Source organism: Balaenoptera physalus (genome assembly GCF_965194825.1).
Source record: "Balaenoptera physalus genome assembly, chromosome: 4".
In the NCBI taxonomy this organism is placed as follows: Eukaryota; Metazoa; Chordata; class Mammalia; order Artiodactyla; family Balaenopteridae; genus Balaenoptera; species Balaenoptera physalus.
Window position 1 is genome coordinate 12416989 of NC_138891.1, and position 14550 is coordinate 12431538.

At 46.4% G+C, this 14550-nt stretch overlaps 1 protein-coding gene across 1 annotated transcript in view; it reads left to right on the forward strand.

Moving 5' to 3' along the window:
* NEK11 (NIMA related kinase 11) overlaps window positions 1-14550 on the forward strand; it is a 306979-nt gene that overhangs the window by 187056 nt on the left and 105373 nt on the right. Inside the window, 2 exon segments of the mRNA XM_082459368.1 lie at window positions 526-552; window positions 555-658. Coding sequence (XP_082315494.1) covers window positions 526-552; window positions 555-658 — 131 coding nt within the window.

Consider the following 14550-nt stretch of genomic DNA (forward strand, 5'->3'; position numbering starts at 1 on the left):
CTCAGCTTGCCAAAATGCTATTGCTATATATCCTATCCCTCTTGCCTGGTCTCCCTACTAGTATTCTCTTTAAAAAAAGAAATTCCCAAGAAGAATGCTGACATTTATCCCCTCCAACTGTCTCTGCAAAAACTTTATGTGAGTGTGTAATAGGGTCCTGCAGCCAAGGCATCTTACCCTGCTTTTGCTCCTAAATCCCCTCGTTTGTAATAATGATTCATGCCTCTGAAGGTAAAGACTGTAGAAGAGATAATTTCTTCTCTTTTCAAGGTTTTATTCTTCCATTTTCAAAGGGTCGTTGCAAACAGAGTCATCCCTCCTTTCCTCCACTGGTTAACTGTGCTGAGTATTTATTACATTCCACTAGGTGCGTTCAGGAAGCTAAGATTCAGCTCTACGCTCCATGAAAACTTTGTCAGTGCAAACAAAATATACGTCTCTGGGAAAACATGAGGGAGGTGGTCCTAGACTCATCATAATTTTAATGACTGGTGGGATCTGATTTTTGTTTATTCTTTATTTCAGAGATCCCAGAAGACCCACTTGTGGCTGAAGGTATTCTGATGATACATTTGACTCCTGTTCTGAAGAAAGTGAGGAGGGAGAGGAAGAGGTCAAGGATGCGGGACCCCAGTCTGCTTACAGGACAAACCAACAGGTACACGCTGCTCCCAGCAGAGGTGGTGGGGCTGTCCAAGGTGCTGAGCAGGCTGTGACTTCCCAGAAAGAGTCAAGGGAGTCGTAGAGCCCAAGTAGGTGATGGGGAACTAGTGTTTGTTATACGGGCTCCACGTGATGTGTCTGGATTTCCAAGGCCGAGGGACAGGCAGGGCCCTGTGGAATTCTGCGAATCTGGTCTGGATATGTTGATGAGGGAAGGGCTGGAGCACCCAGTACTGATGCAGGTGAGAGGATGATACACGCTACACTGTTTGCACACTGAGGAGCACCCCACATACAGCTGTCGAATGAACATTGCACATGTGTCTTTAGAAGAGGGAAGAGGATATTTAAAATTATACTGAATACTTTTCTGTCTGGTAATCAGATTTGTGAGTCATGTCCCAGTGCACTAATTAGTTCTGGGGATGAGGCCCAGAGATCCTGGGCTTAGGAGATGGTCTTCCTGGCCACTCCAACCTCTGAGTCCCCCCTTACATACAGTGCTGGAATATCTGAGTCTGTGTCCTTGCCATAGATTCTGTAACAATGACAAGACTTAGACCCATCTGAGTCATAGGCCAAGAAACAGCCCTGCATGTGATTTCACTGTTGGGTGTCTGCAGGAGAGGGGAAAAGTAAGAGTTATGTGAAGAAAAAGCAGATGACTTTGGGCAATTTATGCTCATATACTTGATTTTCTTTTTAGGCCATAACTTGATAATCTTCCCAGTCCTAAACTTCCATAAGGTACAGAAGCTTTTTACTAACTGGGAACCATTAAGCTAGTAAGATAAAAGTCAATCAAAGGGCACCTATGTCGACAAAGACTTAATTCAGGAGAATTAACTGAAGGTGGTACACAATCCATTCAGTCCTTTCTAATGAAGACTAAGCAATTCATCATAATATTCAATAAATAAAACCAGTAAAAAATGTTCTCAAGTTCTCCTTAAGAAAAGGAGAGAGGCAGGGAGAAGGGAATAGACGGGTATGGCTATGGGGCTGAGCAGAGAAAGGGATGAGAGAAAGGATGAGAGAGAGAAATTGGGAGACAAATACATGAAGAGAGAAACAAATAAATATTGAGAAAAACAGAGTCCAGGCAGTGGGGATTCAGCATACCAAAATAAAAACACTTTCTTTATACCATTTCCCCATTTTTTCCAATGGACTTGTGAACAGAAACACCTCCTACCACGAATTGAAAATACAATTTTCATTCGCTTTTGTGCCACTGTCCTAAACAACAGAGACAAATGTCGTTACAGTATTACAGAAACTTCATTCTGTGCCTGTGCTTGCAAGGCACACGATGTGCAAAACACATCCTCTATTTCTGTCCAAAGCGTCAAGTGGTAAAATTTTAGCTACTAACATTATTACTTTAAAATGTTTTAAATAAAATAAAACTGACTTCAGAAAACAAAGGAATAAAATATATGGCAAACACCACCGAGGTCAAGAAGTAGAACTTTGCCAGCCCCTCCAGCAGTCCCATCTTTGGAGAACTTGTTAGAACAAAGGGTTGGAAATCGAACTGCCTGTACGAGTCTAGAGCCTTTGTCGCTTGTGGGTCATGTGACCTTGTGCAAGTTACTAAACCCCACTGTGCCTCAGTTTTCTAATCTGTAAAAAGAGAGAATAATGGTTCCTGCCTCACAGAATAGTTTTGGGGATTAAATGAAGTAATCAATGTAAAGTACTTAGAATATGGACTTCCCTGGTGACACAGTGGTTAAGACTCTGCACTCCCAATGCATGGGCCCGGGTTTGATCCCTGGTCAGGGAACTAGATCCCACATGCATGCTTCAACTAAGAGTTCATGTGCCACAACTAAGGAGCTGGTGAGCTGCACCTAAGGTGTCCGTGAGCTACAATCAAGGAGTCCACCTGCCGCAACTAAGGAGCCCAGTAGCCACAACTAAGGAGCTTGCCGACCACAACTAAGACCCAGCACAACCAAATAAATAAATAAATAAATAAATAAAATATTTTCAAAAAAGTACTTAGTATAGTGCCCAGAATTTAATGAAGTAATTAATCATGAGATATTAGCTGTTATTATGATAAAGCTATGTAGCCATCTTGTGGCTTTTTTATGATACTTCCAAAACTCTTTAATGCTAAAGTGAGAGTTTACAACTGTGGTATAAAATATATCCTTTCTTATTTATTAGGGCCAATGATAAATATCGAGCAGCGATTTTGCTCTCTGGGCTATGCCTCTGTAACATGTGGTTTGATAGATTGTGACTGATTTTAAATAATCTATTGGGACAAGATGCTAAGGCCTCTCACATATATTTGCTGTTTTGTTTCACAAAACCCTGTTGGGTAGTTATTCTTATCCCTATTTTCCAGATGAGGAAACTGAATTTCTGAGGGAGTAACTTGCCTGTGGCCACGCAGCTGGAAAAGGGTCAGAACCATGTTTCAGGCCCAGGTCCATCACATTTCCAAGCCAATGGTTTTTCTAGTACACAAGATATATCACCCTAGAATGAACTTGGCATAACAGAAGCAGGGGGGGGACATGTCGAGTGAGTAGTTTGTATTAGAGATAGGTAATTACAACCCCGTTTGTTTTTCAATATAATTTTCCCTTCCCCAATGGTGGTGAGTGTGAGGTTGTGATGGGTATTTACCCTTCGCTTTTTAGGTTATTTTATTAGCAACACACAAATTACAGTTACAGAACCCTGTACTAAGACCCAGTCACTGCTGGCTCTGTAAACTGGGTGATACCTGCAGCCCTCTCTGGGATTTGCCTCTTCTCCCCTTTCCCCAGTCTTGCCCTTGACCCGAGCACCCAAGGTCTGCTTAGGTGGTCATCATACCCATGGCTTTTATGTGAGTAATCAGGTCAAAGTTGTTATCCTCTTCCTTCAGATGGAACAGAAGTCACATGGTTTCTATTTTAATGGAAGAAGTACTTTCAAAAAGAAAGACAGCCATGGGCTTCATTGGATTGCTGGATCCCTTGTGCCACCCAAGACAATCTTTCAGCAGCAGTTTCTCCAGAGCAGTTTTGTGAAGCACCTATTTGTCAGTTGTTTCTCTGCTTCAATAAGCACAGCATCAGTAGCCCCTTTATCACAAGCCCTTATGTTGTTGATGGCTCCTCTGTGAAGTCTGTGGTCACTGAATTGGAACCAGCCTCTCAGATCTCAAGAGAATGGAATTTATAGCTGTCATCATAACAGGGTTCTCAACAGTATTTGTGGGACCTGTCACTGAAAAGTGTTTCATGTGCCTTAATGGATATGTTTTCGGGCTGTGGACTGCTGGGTGTTTCTGTAGACCTTTACATCTTTCCCTTACTGCCTTGACCATCATTTCCCTCTCCACGACTAATCAACGTCCCACGTGCACCGGTGAGGCACATATGAGGTGGGCCATAATGATGTGACTCAGAACTCCCTCGGGAAAGGCTCTGCTGTTTAGTGAATGTGGTTTTCATTGACACTCGTTTGGAGAAGGCTCTTAGGACCATGGTGTTTGTTCTTGCTAAGATGAAGAGCTGTAGAGGCCCATTTCCCAGCTAATTCTGAAGTTTTTAATATATTTTCACCAGATCCTCCAGTGATTTTGAAATTCTCTCTGCACAGTGAAGCATTAGAAAAAGCAAGAATGACCTTGGAATGGCGCCACAGGGGCAGAGAGATGGGTACAGGCTAAGCAAGGCCTAAGATTCCACTGAGGACTCTTGGAGCAAATTGTCATGGGAGTAGGTACCTCTAAGAGCATCTTCTGCTAGTAGAGTCATTTGTTTAATCAAGTCATAATTATTATAACAATAAGAGCTAACGTTTCCAGAACCTTCATTTTATGCCCAGTACTTTATGTGCTATGTCAGTTTAGGTTTTATGGGAAGCAGATGACAAGATGGAACTAGAAATGAGAGAAAAGCCTGTGAGATGGGCAGGAAGAACCTCAAGCCATGATGCTGGTCTGCATCTTTGAGGACAAGGGCGGGAGGGGAGAACAGAGGATGGGGTGAGAGCCTTGGCCTGCCATGCATTTGTGAAAAAACCCTTGGCTGCACCGAGAGGGCACCCCAGGGCAGAGACTGCCCCTTAGAGGAGCCCAAAATGGGCAGACATGGCCTGGCTCTGGTGTGTCCGCCATGCTCTCAGTGGCTGGGAGCTGCCCAGGAAGAGAGTGGCCTTGGCATGAACGTGCAATGACTCTGAAGTGGCAGCAGCTGGGGGCTGTCAACTCTCCGCACAACCGGTAGCAGGCTTGCCCTCAAAGAGACAGGTCAGGGGCCCTTCCGTGGCTGCCACAGACCCATTGTTTCATTCAGTTCTTGCAACAACCCTTCAATGCAAGTGTATGTGATGATGTGTCTTCTGGTTGAAGTCAATCAAACTAGAATTTCACTGGCTGGAATTCAAATAAGGGAGAACGTGAGGGTGATGAAGAAGCTGAAGTAGGAGGAAGTTAGGGATTCCAGGCAATTCTGCCTGACAATTCTGTCAAAAAGCGAATGTCCTGGATTGAGAGCTATAAATCTAGAGTCCCCAGTGCCCCTCAGCTCCTGAGTGTCTCTCCGACTGTGAACCTCTTGGTGCTTTGAATTATTACCCAAGACTTATAATATTTAAGGACACAGGTTTTTCATACAACGCCCTCCCCAAGTGCAAGCTAGGTATTTCATTTGGTGCTCAAAAAAGAAACAGAGTATTTTGTCTATAATTGATTATTGTATGAAGCACTGACTTTAAAACTCAGGTCCCTTGAAAGACGAGACTGTTGTGCTATGCTAACTTTGCATGAGAGGAAACGGAGGCTTGGTGAGGCGCAGGAGCTTCCCTAAGGCGGCACAGCCAGTAAGTAGCAGAGCCGGACTCTCTGCCCCTATTTGCAGCCTCTCCTTTACACAGTCTTCCCCTGCACAGCAGCTACAATCCCTGCTCCTCCATGATGACTGAGAAAATGCACTTTACTCAGTCGTCTGAAGGACTAGCTAAGGGGCCACTGCATTATCTTGTCCTCTGCTGAGACCTGTTTTACTGAAGAGAATTACTGACCTGTGTACAAGGCAAAGTTGGTGCCAGTTCTAGGAAAAGTGCTGAGTTATGAAAATTAGAAATAAAATTAGCCTGCCTCCCATGTCTGTTATGGGATACAGATTTCATTCCTCCTACTGCTTTTTTTTGTTTTTTGTTTTTTTTAATTTGTATAGAGGGTGCCAGAACTCTTGAGTCCAAATAGTAGGACTGATTTACCTCCTATTTTGCATAATCAGACCTAATTAATTTAGCTTTATGCATGGGAGGAAACACTTTTTGTCTTGAATTACCTCAGTCGTCATCACTTCTAAGAAGCAGCCAGCCCTGCTGCTGAATCATTTCCCCATCAATATCCCCTGGCCTGTGGCCCAGGCGATACAGCAGCCAGCCCTGCTGAAGTGTTAGTGAACTCACAGTTTAGGTGTCATTCCTTCCAGGTAACAGGTGTCTGTAGACCCAATGTGTGCTGCTGAAGGAGTGACCCTGATGTGACAGTTTCTGCCCCCGCCCCTATTCCAGCTCTCATACCCATCATGGTCATTTCCCCTTCTCGCTCTACCATTTCTGGTCCAGGCTGAAGCACAGCTCATTGCTTGTCAGGTGGGGGCCAGCAAAACCTTGCTCTTGTCTGGGACACGGCACAGTGGGCATGTAGAAGACCGTAGTCCCGACATCTTTTAAATTAGATCCAGTGTTGTGCTCAGGATCATACCTATACTTCTCACCCTGATGCCAAAGCACAGAGGCAAGGGAGGCAATAGGTGGATAAAGACAAAGCACACTGGGCGGGAGGGCAGGGTCTGTGTGATCCTTCCAGGGTATGGACCGGAGCTCGCCCCCTCTGCCACCTCCTTGTCGGTGGGTGACTGAGGCACACAGGCGGATGGGGAACAAGGCACAACGGCCTGCACGGTGCTCGGCCGCACTGCTCCTGGAGCTGGGGTCAGAGGTGCAGAGGTTTGCGTAGGTTTTCGCAGAGCTGACTGACTTGCAGTGGCACCTTCGGGGCTTTTCTCTCCAACCTACCCCTCTCCACATACACACATCAATTCCTGTCCCTCTCTGTCGTCAGAGCTGGGGTGCCCTGACCACACGGGTGTAAGAGAGCCTGCAAAGAATATGAAAATCCTCCTAAACAGCCCTTGCAAACAAAAGGCCCAGCCCACTGTTTTGTGATTCAGTTACACAGAGAAATTTAATTTTATTTTCTGAATATTTTCTACATCTGGAGAGAGAATTTTGGTGTTCAGTCTGGGAGGAAAGGGGTGTGACACACCTGGGACATTGTTGGAGGTGCTGTCCTTCCATTAACCTGCTGATCTGGGAGCACATGGGTCCCATCGTACCAGAGAAAGCGACCACTGTGGTGAATAAACAGCCACGTTGCAGCACGCTCGGTGCCGTGTTAAGTCTTTTATGTGCCTTGCCCCATGGTGTGCTCACCAGCAGTTTCTGGGAGTAACACCTTTCATCCCATTTTCCAAATGAGGAAACTTGAAGCAGAAAAAATAGCCAATTTCCTAGGTCACTCAGTGCATTGCCAGAGCTGGAATTCAAACCAGTAAACACTCCTGTGTCCACTGGTATGCGTCCTGGGTGAGTATAGCACTTACTGGGGAATTTGGTAAAGGAGACGATAAGGAGATGCTTGGGACCTAAGGGACGGCCCCAGGATGTGTGAAAATGGAATATCTGATGATTTAAGATTATGTTCAAAACACAGGGCCAAGTTCCCGCTTACTCTGTGGGATTTATATGGGAAGAAAGCTAGAACTGGAGTCAGAAACAGGAACCTGCCGTAAGGGAGTGTGTGTCACAAGGGCTGCCTTTTGGAACATGACCTTTCTCTCTCTGTTCCAGTCAACATTCCTTCAACTGCAGGACTTTCTCCTTGGGACTGTTGGGCCGTGGTGAGAGAAGCAGTCCATCAAGAGCTTGTGAGCTATTGGGAGGGAGGGGGGTGACAGAGGCAGGCTCCCCTCCAGCTGCTGGAACTCTAGAAACGGGGGGGGGGCAGCAAGGGGAGGACCCTCCTCACCAGCTCCTGAAAACCCCGCTGCCCACGGTCTCGGGTAGGCGTCGTGGCGCCACTCCGTCAGCCCTGCTTTCTTCTTTCCTCTCTCCATTCTTTACATTCCCGACTGTAACCCAGAATGTCTTGAGAATTCTGTAGTGGATGCCCATGAGTGTCTGTGAAACCCTAAAGCAACCCGCGGATGCCGACTTGCCGCGAACCTGGCATTGACGAGCAACACTGCAGTTAGGAGGCTTTGATAATGAGGAGGGAAAAGGCATTAGCGGTGAAATATGGACACGCTGACAGTCACATCCAGCGGTCCCCAAGGCAGTGACAGAGGCACTTTCGGTGTTACAGGAGCTGGGGTGGGGGACTTGTTTGCAGTTTGAGTTTTGCAGATGTGGCTCTGTTCCCATCAATACACACTCTTTAAGGCCTTTCTGCTGGGCAGAAGGTGGTCATTGGCAGTGAGATAGGAGTGAGGACATCAGCGTCCTGATTTCTGGGCAGCCTCCACAAAGGTGCCATCAGCTCTGCCCTATGGCTTTGTGCTGAACGGCATCTGCTGTCTTCCTACGTATTACGAATGCAGATGAGCAAGGGCTTGGCTTCTAATGAGATCAAACTCAGATGTAAAGGTCCATCTGAGTGTGCAGAAAATGGATAAGGTCACCTTGGTGTTTTGGTTTCTGTAAATTAGTGACATTTTTCAGGGCTGTTTGTGGATATGGTTTGAAGGAGATGGACAATAGCTTAATAAAGCAACTTGCATAAAAGAAAATGGGTGGGGTTTTGCTCGGATCATTCCTTTATACATCACCTATTTGAGTGTTCTGGGCACTGGATGTACGGTGGTGAACCAAACAGACACAGCTCCACCTTCATGGGCATCTCATGCCCCCTCATGTATTTAAGTCCTATCCACAGACTGTCACCTCCCCCTTTTGTGTCTTCTTCAGTTCTGTCTCCCCAGAACCCTAGACTCACATCTCCAGTTTGCCCTGGAGTGGGGTTAGAAGTCATGTGGACTTCTAGTGGACGTCCTGAACTAAGAGTATCCCAAAGTAGACTAATAAACCCCAGCCTCAGTCCCAATCAGCGCCTCTTGAGCCAGCCATGACTCACACCCTTTCATTCACATTCCACATCCAGTCCACAGGCAGAACCTCTTGGCTGGACCTTTGAGGTGGGTTTAGAATATGATCACTACTTAGGACCTCTACCCCACTGCCAGAGCCACTGTCACCTCCCCAGTGGATCATTGTGGTAATTTCTAACTGGTCTCCCAGAGCTTTCCCCATCTCACTCAGAATAAGAGGCAGAGTCTGGTCAGAGGCCTTCTAGCTCCCCATCCTTCCATCACTATGAAAATTGCCCTTGCTCACCCCACTCCATCCATTCCAGCCATCCTCCTGTTTCTGGAACACACCAGACATGTTCCTGCCTTAGGAAGCCTGGAATACCCTCCCCTCCAGATACACAAATGATTTGCTGCTTCTATGCCACCAAGTCCGCTCATGCCGTCTTACTGGGGAGGACTCTGACTAATTGATGTAAAATAGCACTTGCTGGCCTGAGAATGCCCTTTTCCCTTCCCTGCTTTATTTTTCTCTCAAGTCCTTATCCCCATCTGAGTTACCACTGTTTGTTTGCTTATTCATTTATGGTCTGTCTCCCCCCACTAGAATGCGAGCTAGTAGGGCAGAGATTCTGGTTGGGTTTTATTTTCACTGCTATATTCCCAACATCGTGAACAGTGTTTAGCTTAGTGCTTAGAAAGCACAGAGCAAATACTCTGTAGATACTGCAGAATAAATGAATGAATGAGTGCCTATTGGCACAGGTAGCCCATAAGCCCGTCCACAAACAGATGAGCGTGACTAGGAAAGGAAGAAATTGAAGTAATAGAGGAACTGGGCACTGGGGGCGTGGGGAGACCTAGAAAGGGGTCAGGAAAGTTTCTAGAAGAGGACTTTTCAGCCATGACCTGAAGGATGGGAAAAGACAGCCCTCCATGTATGGAAAGAGGGTTGGGAGAGGAGCACCCCAGAGAGGGGAGGAGGACGTGGGAGGGCCCTGGGTGAGAAAGGGCTCAGCAAGTTGGAGAAACCGCAGGGTGAGCAAGAAGGTGGCTGAGATTGGAGATGTCAGGCCAGCTGTAGCTACATTGTGAAGGCCTGATAAAGAGAGTAAAAGGCCAAGCCAGTGAAGGGCAACTGAAATAAAGTCTTAAAGTGAATCTATGGTGATAGAAACCAGAACAACTGTGGTTACAGAGGGTAGGGATTGGCTGGAAGGGAGCAGGAGGGAACTTTCAGGATGAGAGAGTGTCCTTTATCTTGTTTTGGGTTGTGGCTACATGGGTATATACATTTTTTAAATTGTACTCTTAAGATCTGGGCATTTTACTGAATGCAGGTTTTACTTCAGTAAAAATAACACATCATCAAGAGAAGAAAAACTACGAAAGAACTACAATAGATTTGTGATATTCATATACACATAATGAGATGTGTGAGTCCTTAGCCTGCATCAAGGCCACTTCTTTGGCTGCTTGTGGTCCAAGCGTGACTTTTCAGCTTGGAGGAGGTCCTGTGTGCCCTCAAATGAGATTTCTCAGGAAGAAAGCAGGTCCAGAATGACTGAGCGTGAGTAGGGAAGAGGGTTCTGTATGGTTTGGTGTCACCTTGTGGGATGGTTCTCAGAAGGGAGGTGACCAGGAGGTGAAGGAGATCAGCCCCTTTGCCCCTCACCCCTGCAGACATAGGGACCCTTAAACAGGAGGACATGCCTGGGGGTCTGAGTGAGATGGACTTGGCTGTGCTTTTCTCAATGGCTGGAGCTGAAATGGAAGGTTAAATCCATCTTGTACATGTGTTTATACGTCTCTGCTGCTTGGGATTTTTCAGCAGATGGAGGCTGTGGTCTCAGGCCTGGCAGCATGTGAAGGCATCGGTTTCCACTAGCTTGGAGCAGCTTTCAGCCTCTGGAAACAGGACACTTGGTAGCTGTGAAACTGTCCGTGTCTGTGTTGGTTAGAGCGCACCTCCTTGGACACATCTTTGGGAGTCAGCTTGGCTGCCTGCCCAGAGAGCGTGGAGGGCACTGGATGGAGACAGAAGCCTCGAGGTGTGGAAGCAGGAAGCAGAAGCCTCAAGAGGCTCTTGAGAATGTCTGAAAATAGATGTACAATCACTCAGGGGCTATTGGTGCCCAAACTGCTCCCAAACTAAGGTCATATGGCAGCTGGTTGCCTGTCATTCATTCATTCATTCATTCATTCATAGCTCACTCCTCGAGGGGCAGGTATACTAGTTACCATTTTACTGATATCAATGCTTTCTCTCTTTATCCATATATTCAGCCTCAAAGAGAGCTGTGTAAATTGTTTTCATTCACCCAACTTTATAACTAAAGCCTCTCCCATTGGTTTATTTCCAACTCGTTAAGTTTCAGAGTTGCTCAAAATTTCTCTTAAACAGATGCTTTGTTTGTTTTTAGCCAACTTACAGTTCTTTTTCTCTCATTTAACAAGAGGAAGGCATTCATTAGGGCGAGTGGAGGAGTGAGGGATGCAGCATCTGACGTCCCCTGCCTGGCCTCTCTTTCATCCCTCGGCCATCTCCTCTTCATCCACACGAAGGCCAACTGTCCTGATGCTCGGGACAGACACTCCTCATGGGACTAGGCTTCTCTGTGTGGGTTCTCATTGCTTTGTTCCCTAAGGGGATGGCAGAGACTCTTTTCTGCCCTTGTTTCACCTTTTTCCTCTGAAACCGGGTTTCAGCTTGACCTGCACACCATGACCGGAGTCTCTTGGATACATGACCATCAGCAACAGCTTGAGAGACAAACTTCTTCAGAAAGAAATGTCTTCAACTGCCGTGATCCATTCCAACAGCTTGAGCAGAAAATTAAACCAGGTTCATGCCAAGATGCTGTGTATATTGGCTGTGCACCCAACATACATTCTTGAGCATTTTGTTTCAAACACATATTACAGTTAATATGTACCAGGCACATATCTATACACTTAAAAAATGCTAACATATTTAATTCTCCCAACAACCCATCACACAGATGGGGAAATAGAGGCACCTATAGGTTAAATAATTTATTCAAGACACATGCTGGCAAGTGGCAGGGCTGGATTTAAACTCAGGCAGTCTTGCTCCAAAGTCCGGGCTCTGAACCACTAGGCTGTGCCCCCTCTGCTCTGGTCCATTCAGTCAGAGTCTCAGCTCTGTGCCAGTGGCCACCCTTCCCTCATGATTTAGGTAAATCCTGATCCATTCTAGAAGTCTGGCCATCGGGCTCCATTTGCCAGCAATTGGTTTAAGATGAACATGCAATTGATTCTGGCCATAAAGTATGAGGATATACTTTCTTGGGAAAGAGAGGGCTCTGAGAATACTTGAAAAGTAACATACTAGGACTCTTTGTTTAAGCTATTTTATATAGATTTTCAGTTACTTGTAGCTGAAACTGTCCTAGGTAATTTAGAGGCGAAATAAGGTTTTTTTTCTTTTTTTCTAGCAAGAATATTGATATAGAACTATGGTTGAGTAATTGTTGGATTATATTTTCAAAACAGCATTTTATCAACTTTCAGATCAAAGGTTGAAACTTCAAGGAAAAAAACAATGCTTGTGATATATACAAATGACAGTATTTGGGGCTTGCCTCTAAGAACTAAAGATAAAAATGTAAGATGATGTGTAGCTTTGATTTGGTATAAACCTTTTAACTATTTACATGTTTACTCTCATGTTCTGTTACAGATCATCCAGATGAGAATTTTTTTGAGAATTTGGTCCATTGTGTCTATCCAGGTGTCAGATTCCAACAAAATACTGCTCATAGAAAATCTTCCTGGATTGCTTGTTTACACCACTGAATTCTTTATGAGATTTTTATGTTTTCCAGGAATCAGAATCCTCTAATTATATGTATGCATACATATATAGTTGAGGTCAAGGTGGATAAATCTGTGACCCAGACAATAAGGGGTCCAGTTCCTGGGTCTGTAGGGATCTGTAGGATCACAGGATCTATAGAAAAATAAAATGGGGTCTACTAGATTGTGGAAGTGGGAAGATTAGTGAACCTGCTCCAGGGAGGATGAGCCATGAAGCCAGGAAAGCCTGGGAGACCAGTGAGCACAAAGCTGAATTGGGCTGAGAACTCTTGAGCCTCCTGCTCATGCACCCCACACGTGGCTCTTACCCCCCCAAAAGCTGTGCGTCCCACAGTGCCTGAGGGTGTATGCCCTGTGGTGGCCACAGGGGAAGAAAGCTTGTAGCAATGGCTGCAACCCACAGAGGGGCCATCTTCTGAAAGGCAAAGTTCCTCATTGAGGACCATTTGGGAAGTTGCAACAGAAAGTTTCCCAGAAGGCTCATGACAAGGATTCCACCAGAGGAAGCTGTAGTTTGTGGGGAGCCTGTGAGGTCATATCTGCCTCTGGGGTCACCTCAGAAGCAGACAGAAAATAGCCTTATAATAGAACAACTGGGAACCAAGAAGAAAGAGCAGATGGAAGCAGAAGATACACAGTCAGCTGGCTTGGAATGAATCTTTGCAAATAAACGCCTCTGAAAGAACTCAGTGGGAGAAATGTATCCAAAGTTTTCGCAGGGAGTAGTGGAAGATTCAAGATGGTGGAGGAGTAGGTGGACGTGGAGTTCATCTCTCACCACAGATGCATCAGGAATACATCTATAGATGCAACAATTCTCACAGAACACCAGCTGAAAACTAGCAGAAGATCTTGGACACCAGAAAGGACTATAAAGATCCCTGCATAACTGGGTAGGATGGAAAAAAAGAAGGGAGAAGGAGGAGGAGAGGAAGTGGGACGGGACCTGCACCCCAGGGTGGGGGAGTTGAAACAGAGGAGAGATTCCCGAATTCAGGGAAACCCCCTATCCACTGGGGAAACCCCCTCTCCGATGGGGAAATCGATTGGGAAAGAAGGGAAACATTTGAGGCTGTCAGAAGATGCTGAAGCAGCCGATCTGTGGCAGATGGGACAGAGTGAGAAATACACAGTCTGTACCCGGGCCCTACGTGTCCCGACTGGGATGTGTATTCACAGGTGTGCAAGCGGGCTGGGAGCTAGAGCATGGGGACTTGAGAACAGGCCCAGAGTGAGAACTGCTGTTCGCTATGGGGAGACAAACTGAGGGGATGGGAGGGAGGAAAGCCAAAACAGGGAATGCCTATGGAGGAAGACAGGACTGCCATGGAAGCAGGGCGCTACTGCTGAGTCACATGCAGGGGGAGGAACCACTATTGTAGCCTCTCTCTCCCCACACGCAGGCACCTGCCAATGACAATAAAAGAAGCCTGCTCAGGGCTGGCTCTTGCACGCTGGCTGCCGAGCAATAAAACAAAATCTCCCTCAGAGCTGGTCCTCAAGTGTCAGCTGCAGGGCGATTAAAAGAATAAGCCCTCTCAGGGCTGGCCCTTGCACGCCTGCTGCTGAGTGCCAGAAAAACCCCAGCCAGGACTGGCCCTCATGGGCCTTATGCCGGGCACCAGAAAAGGCCTCACTTGGGCCACATCTCTTGCACCCATGGCCACCGGCTTCCCTGCACATTTGGCACTGCCCGGGCTCCCGCGATCCAAGCACTCATACAACCTCTGCGCCTTGTCCTCACAGTGGCAGACCCAAGAGCTCCAAGGCAGCCTCTGGACCAGACTCCTGTAGGTGGACCACATGCAGAGGTGGGGATAAACCAAAGCTGAACCACAGGGATGGGGTGACTAAGGAAGAGGATTGAAAACCTTTTCATCAGCTGTACAACCTGCAGGTTAAATCCTCACAATCAGCTAGGTAGACCCTGCATCTA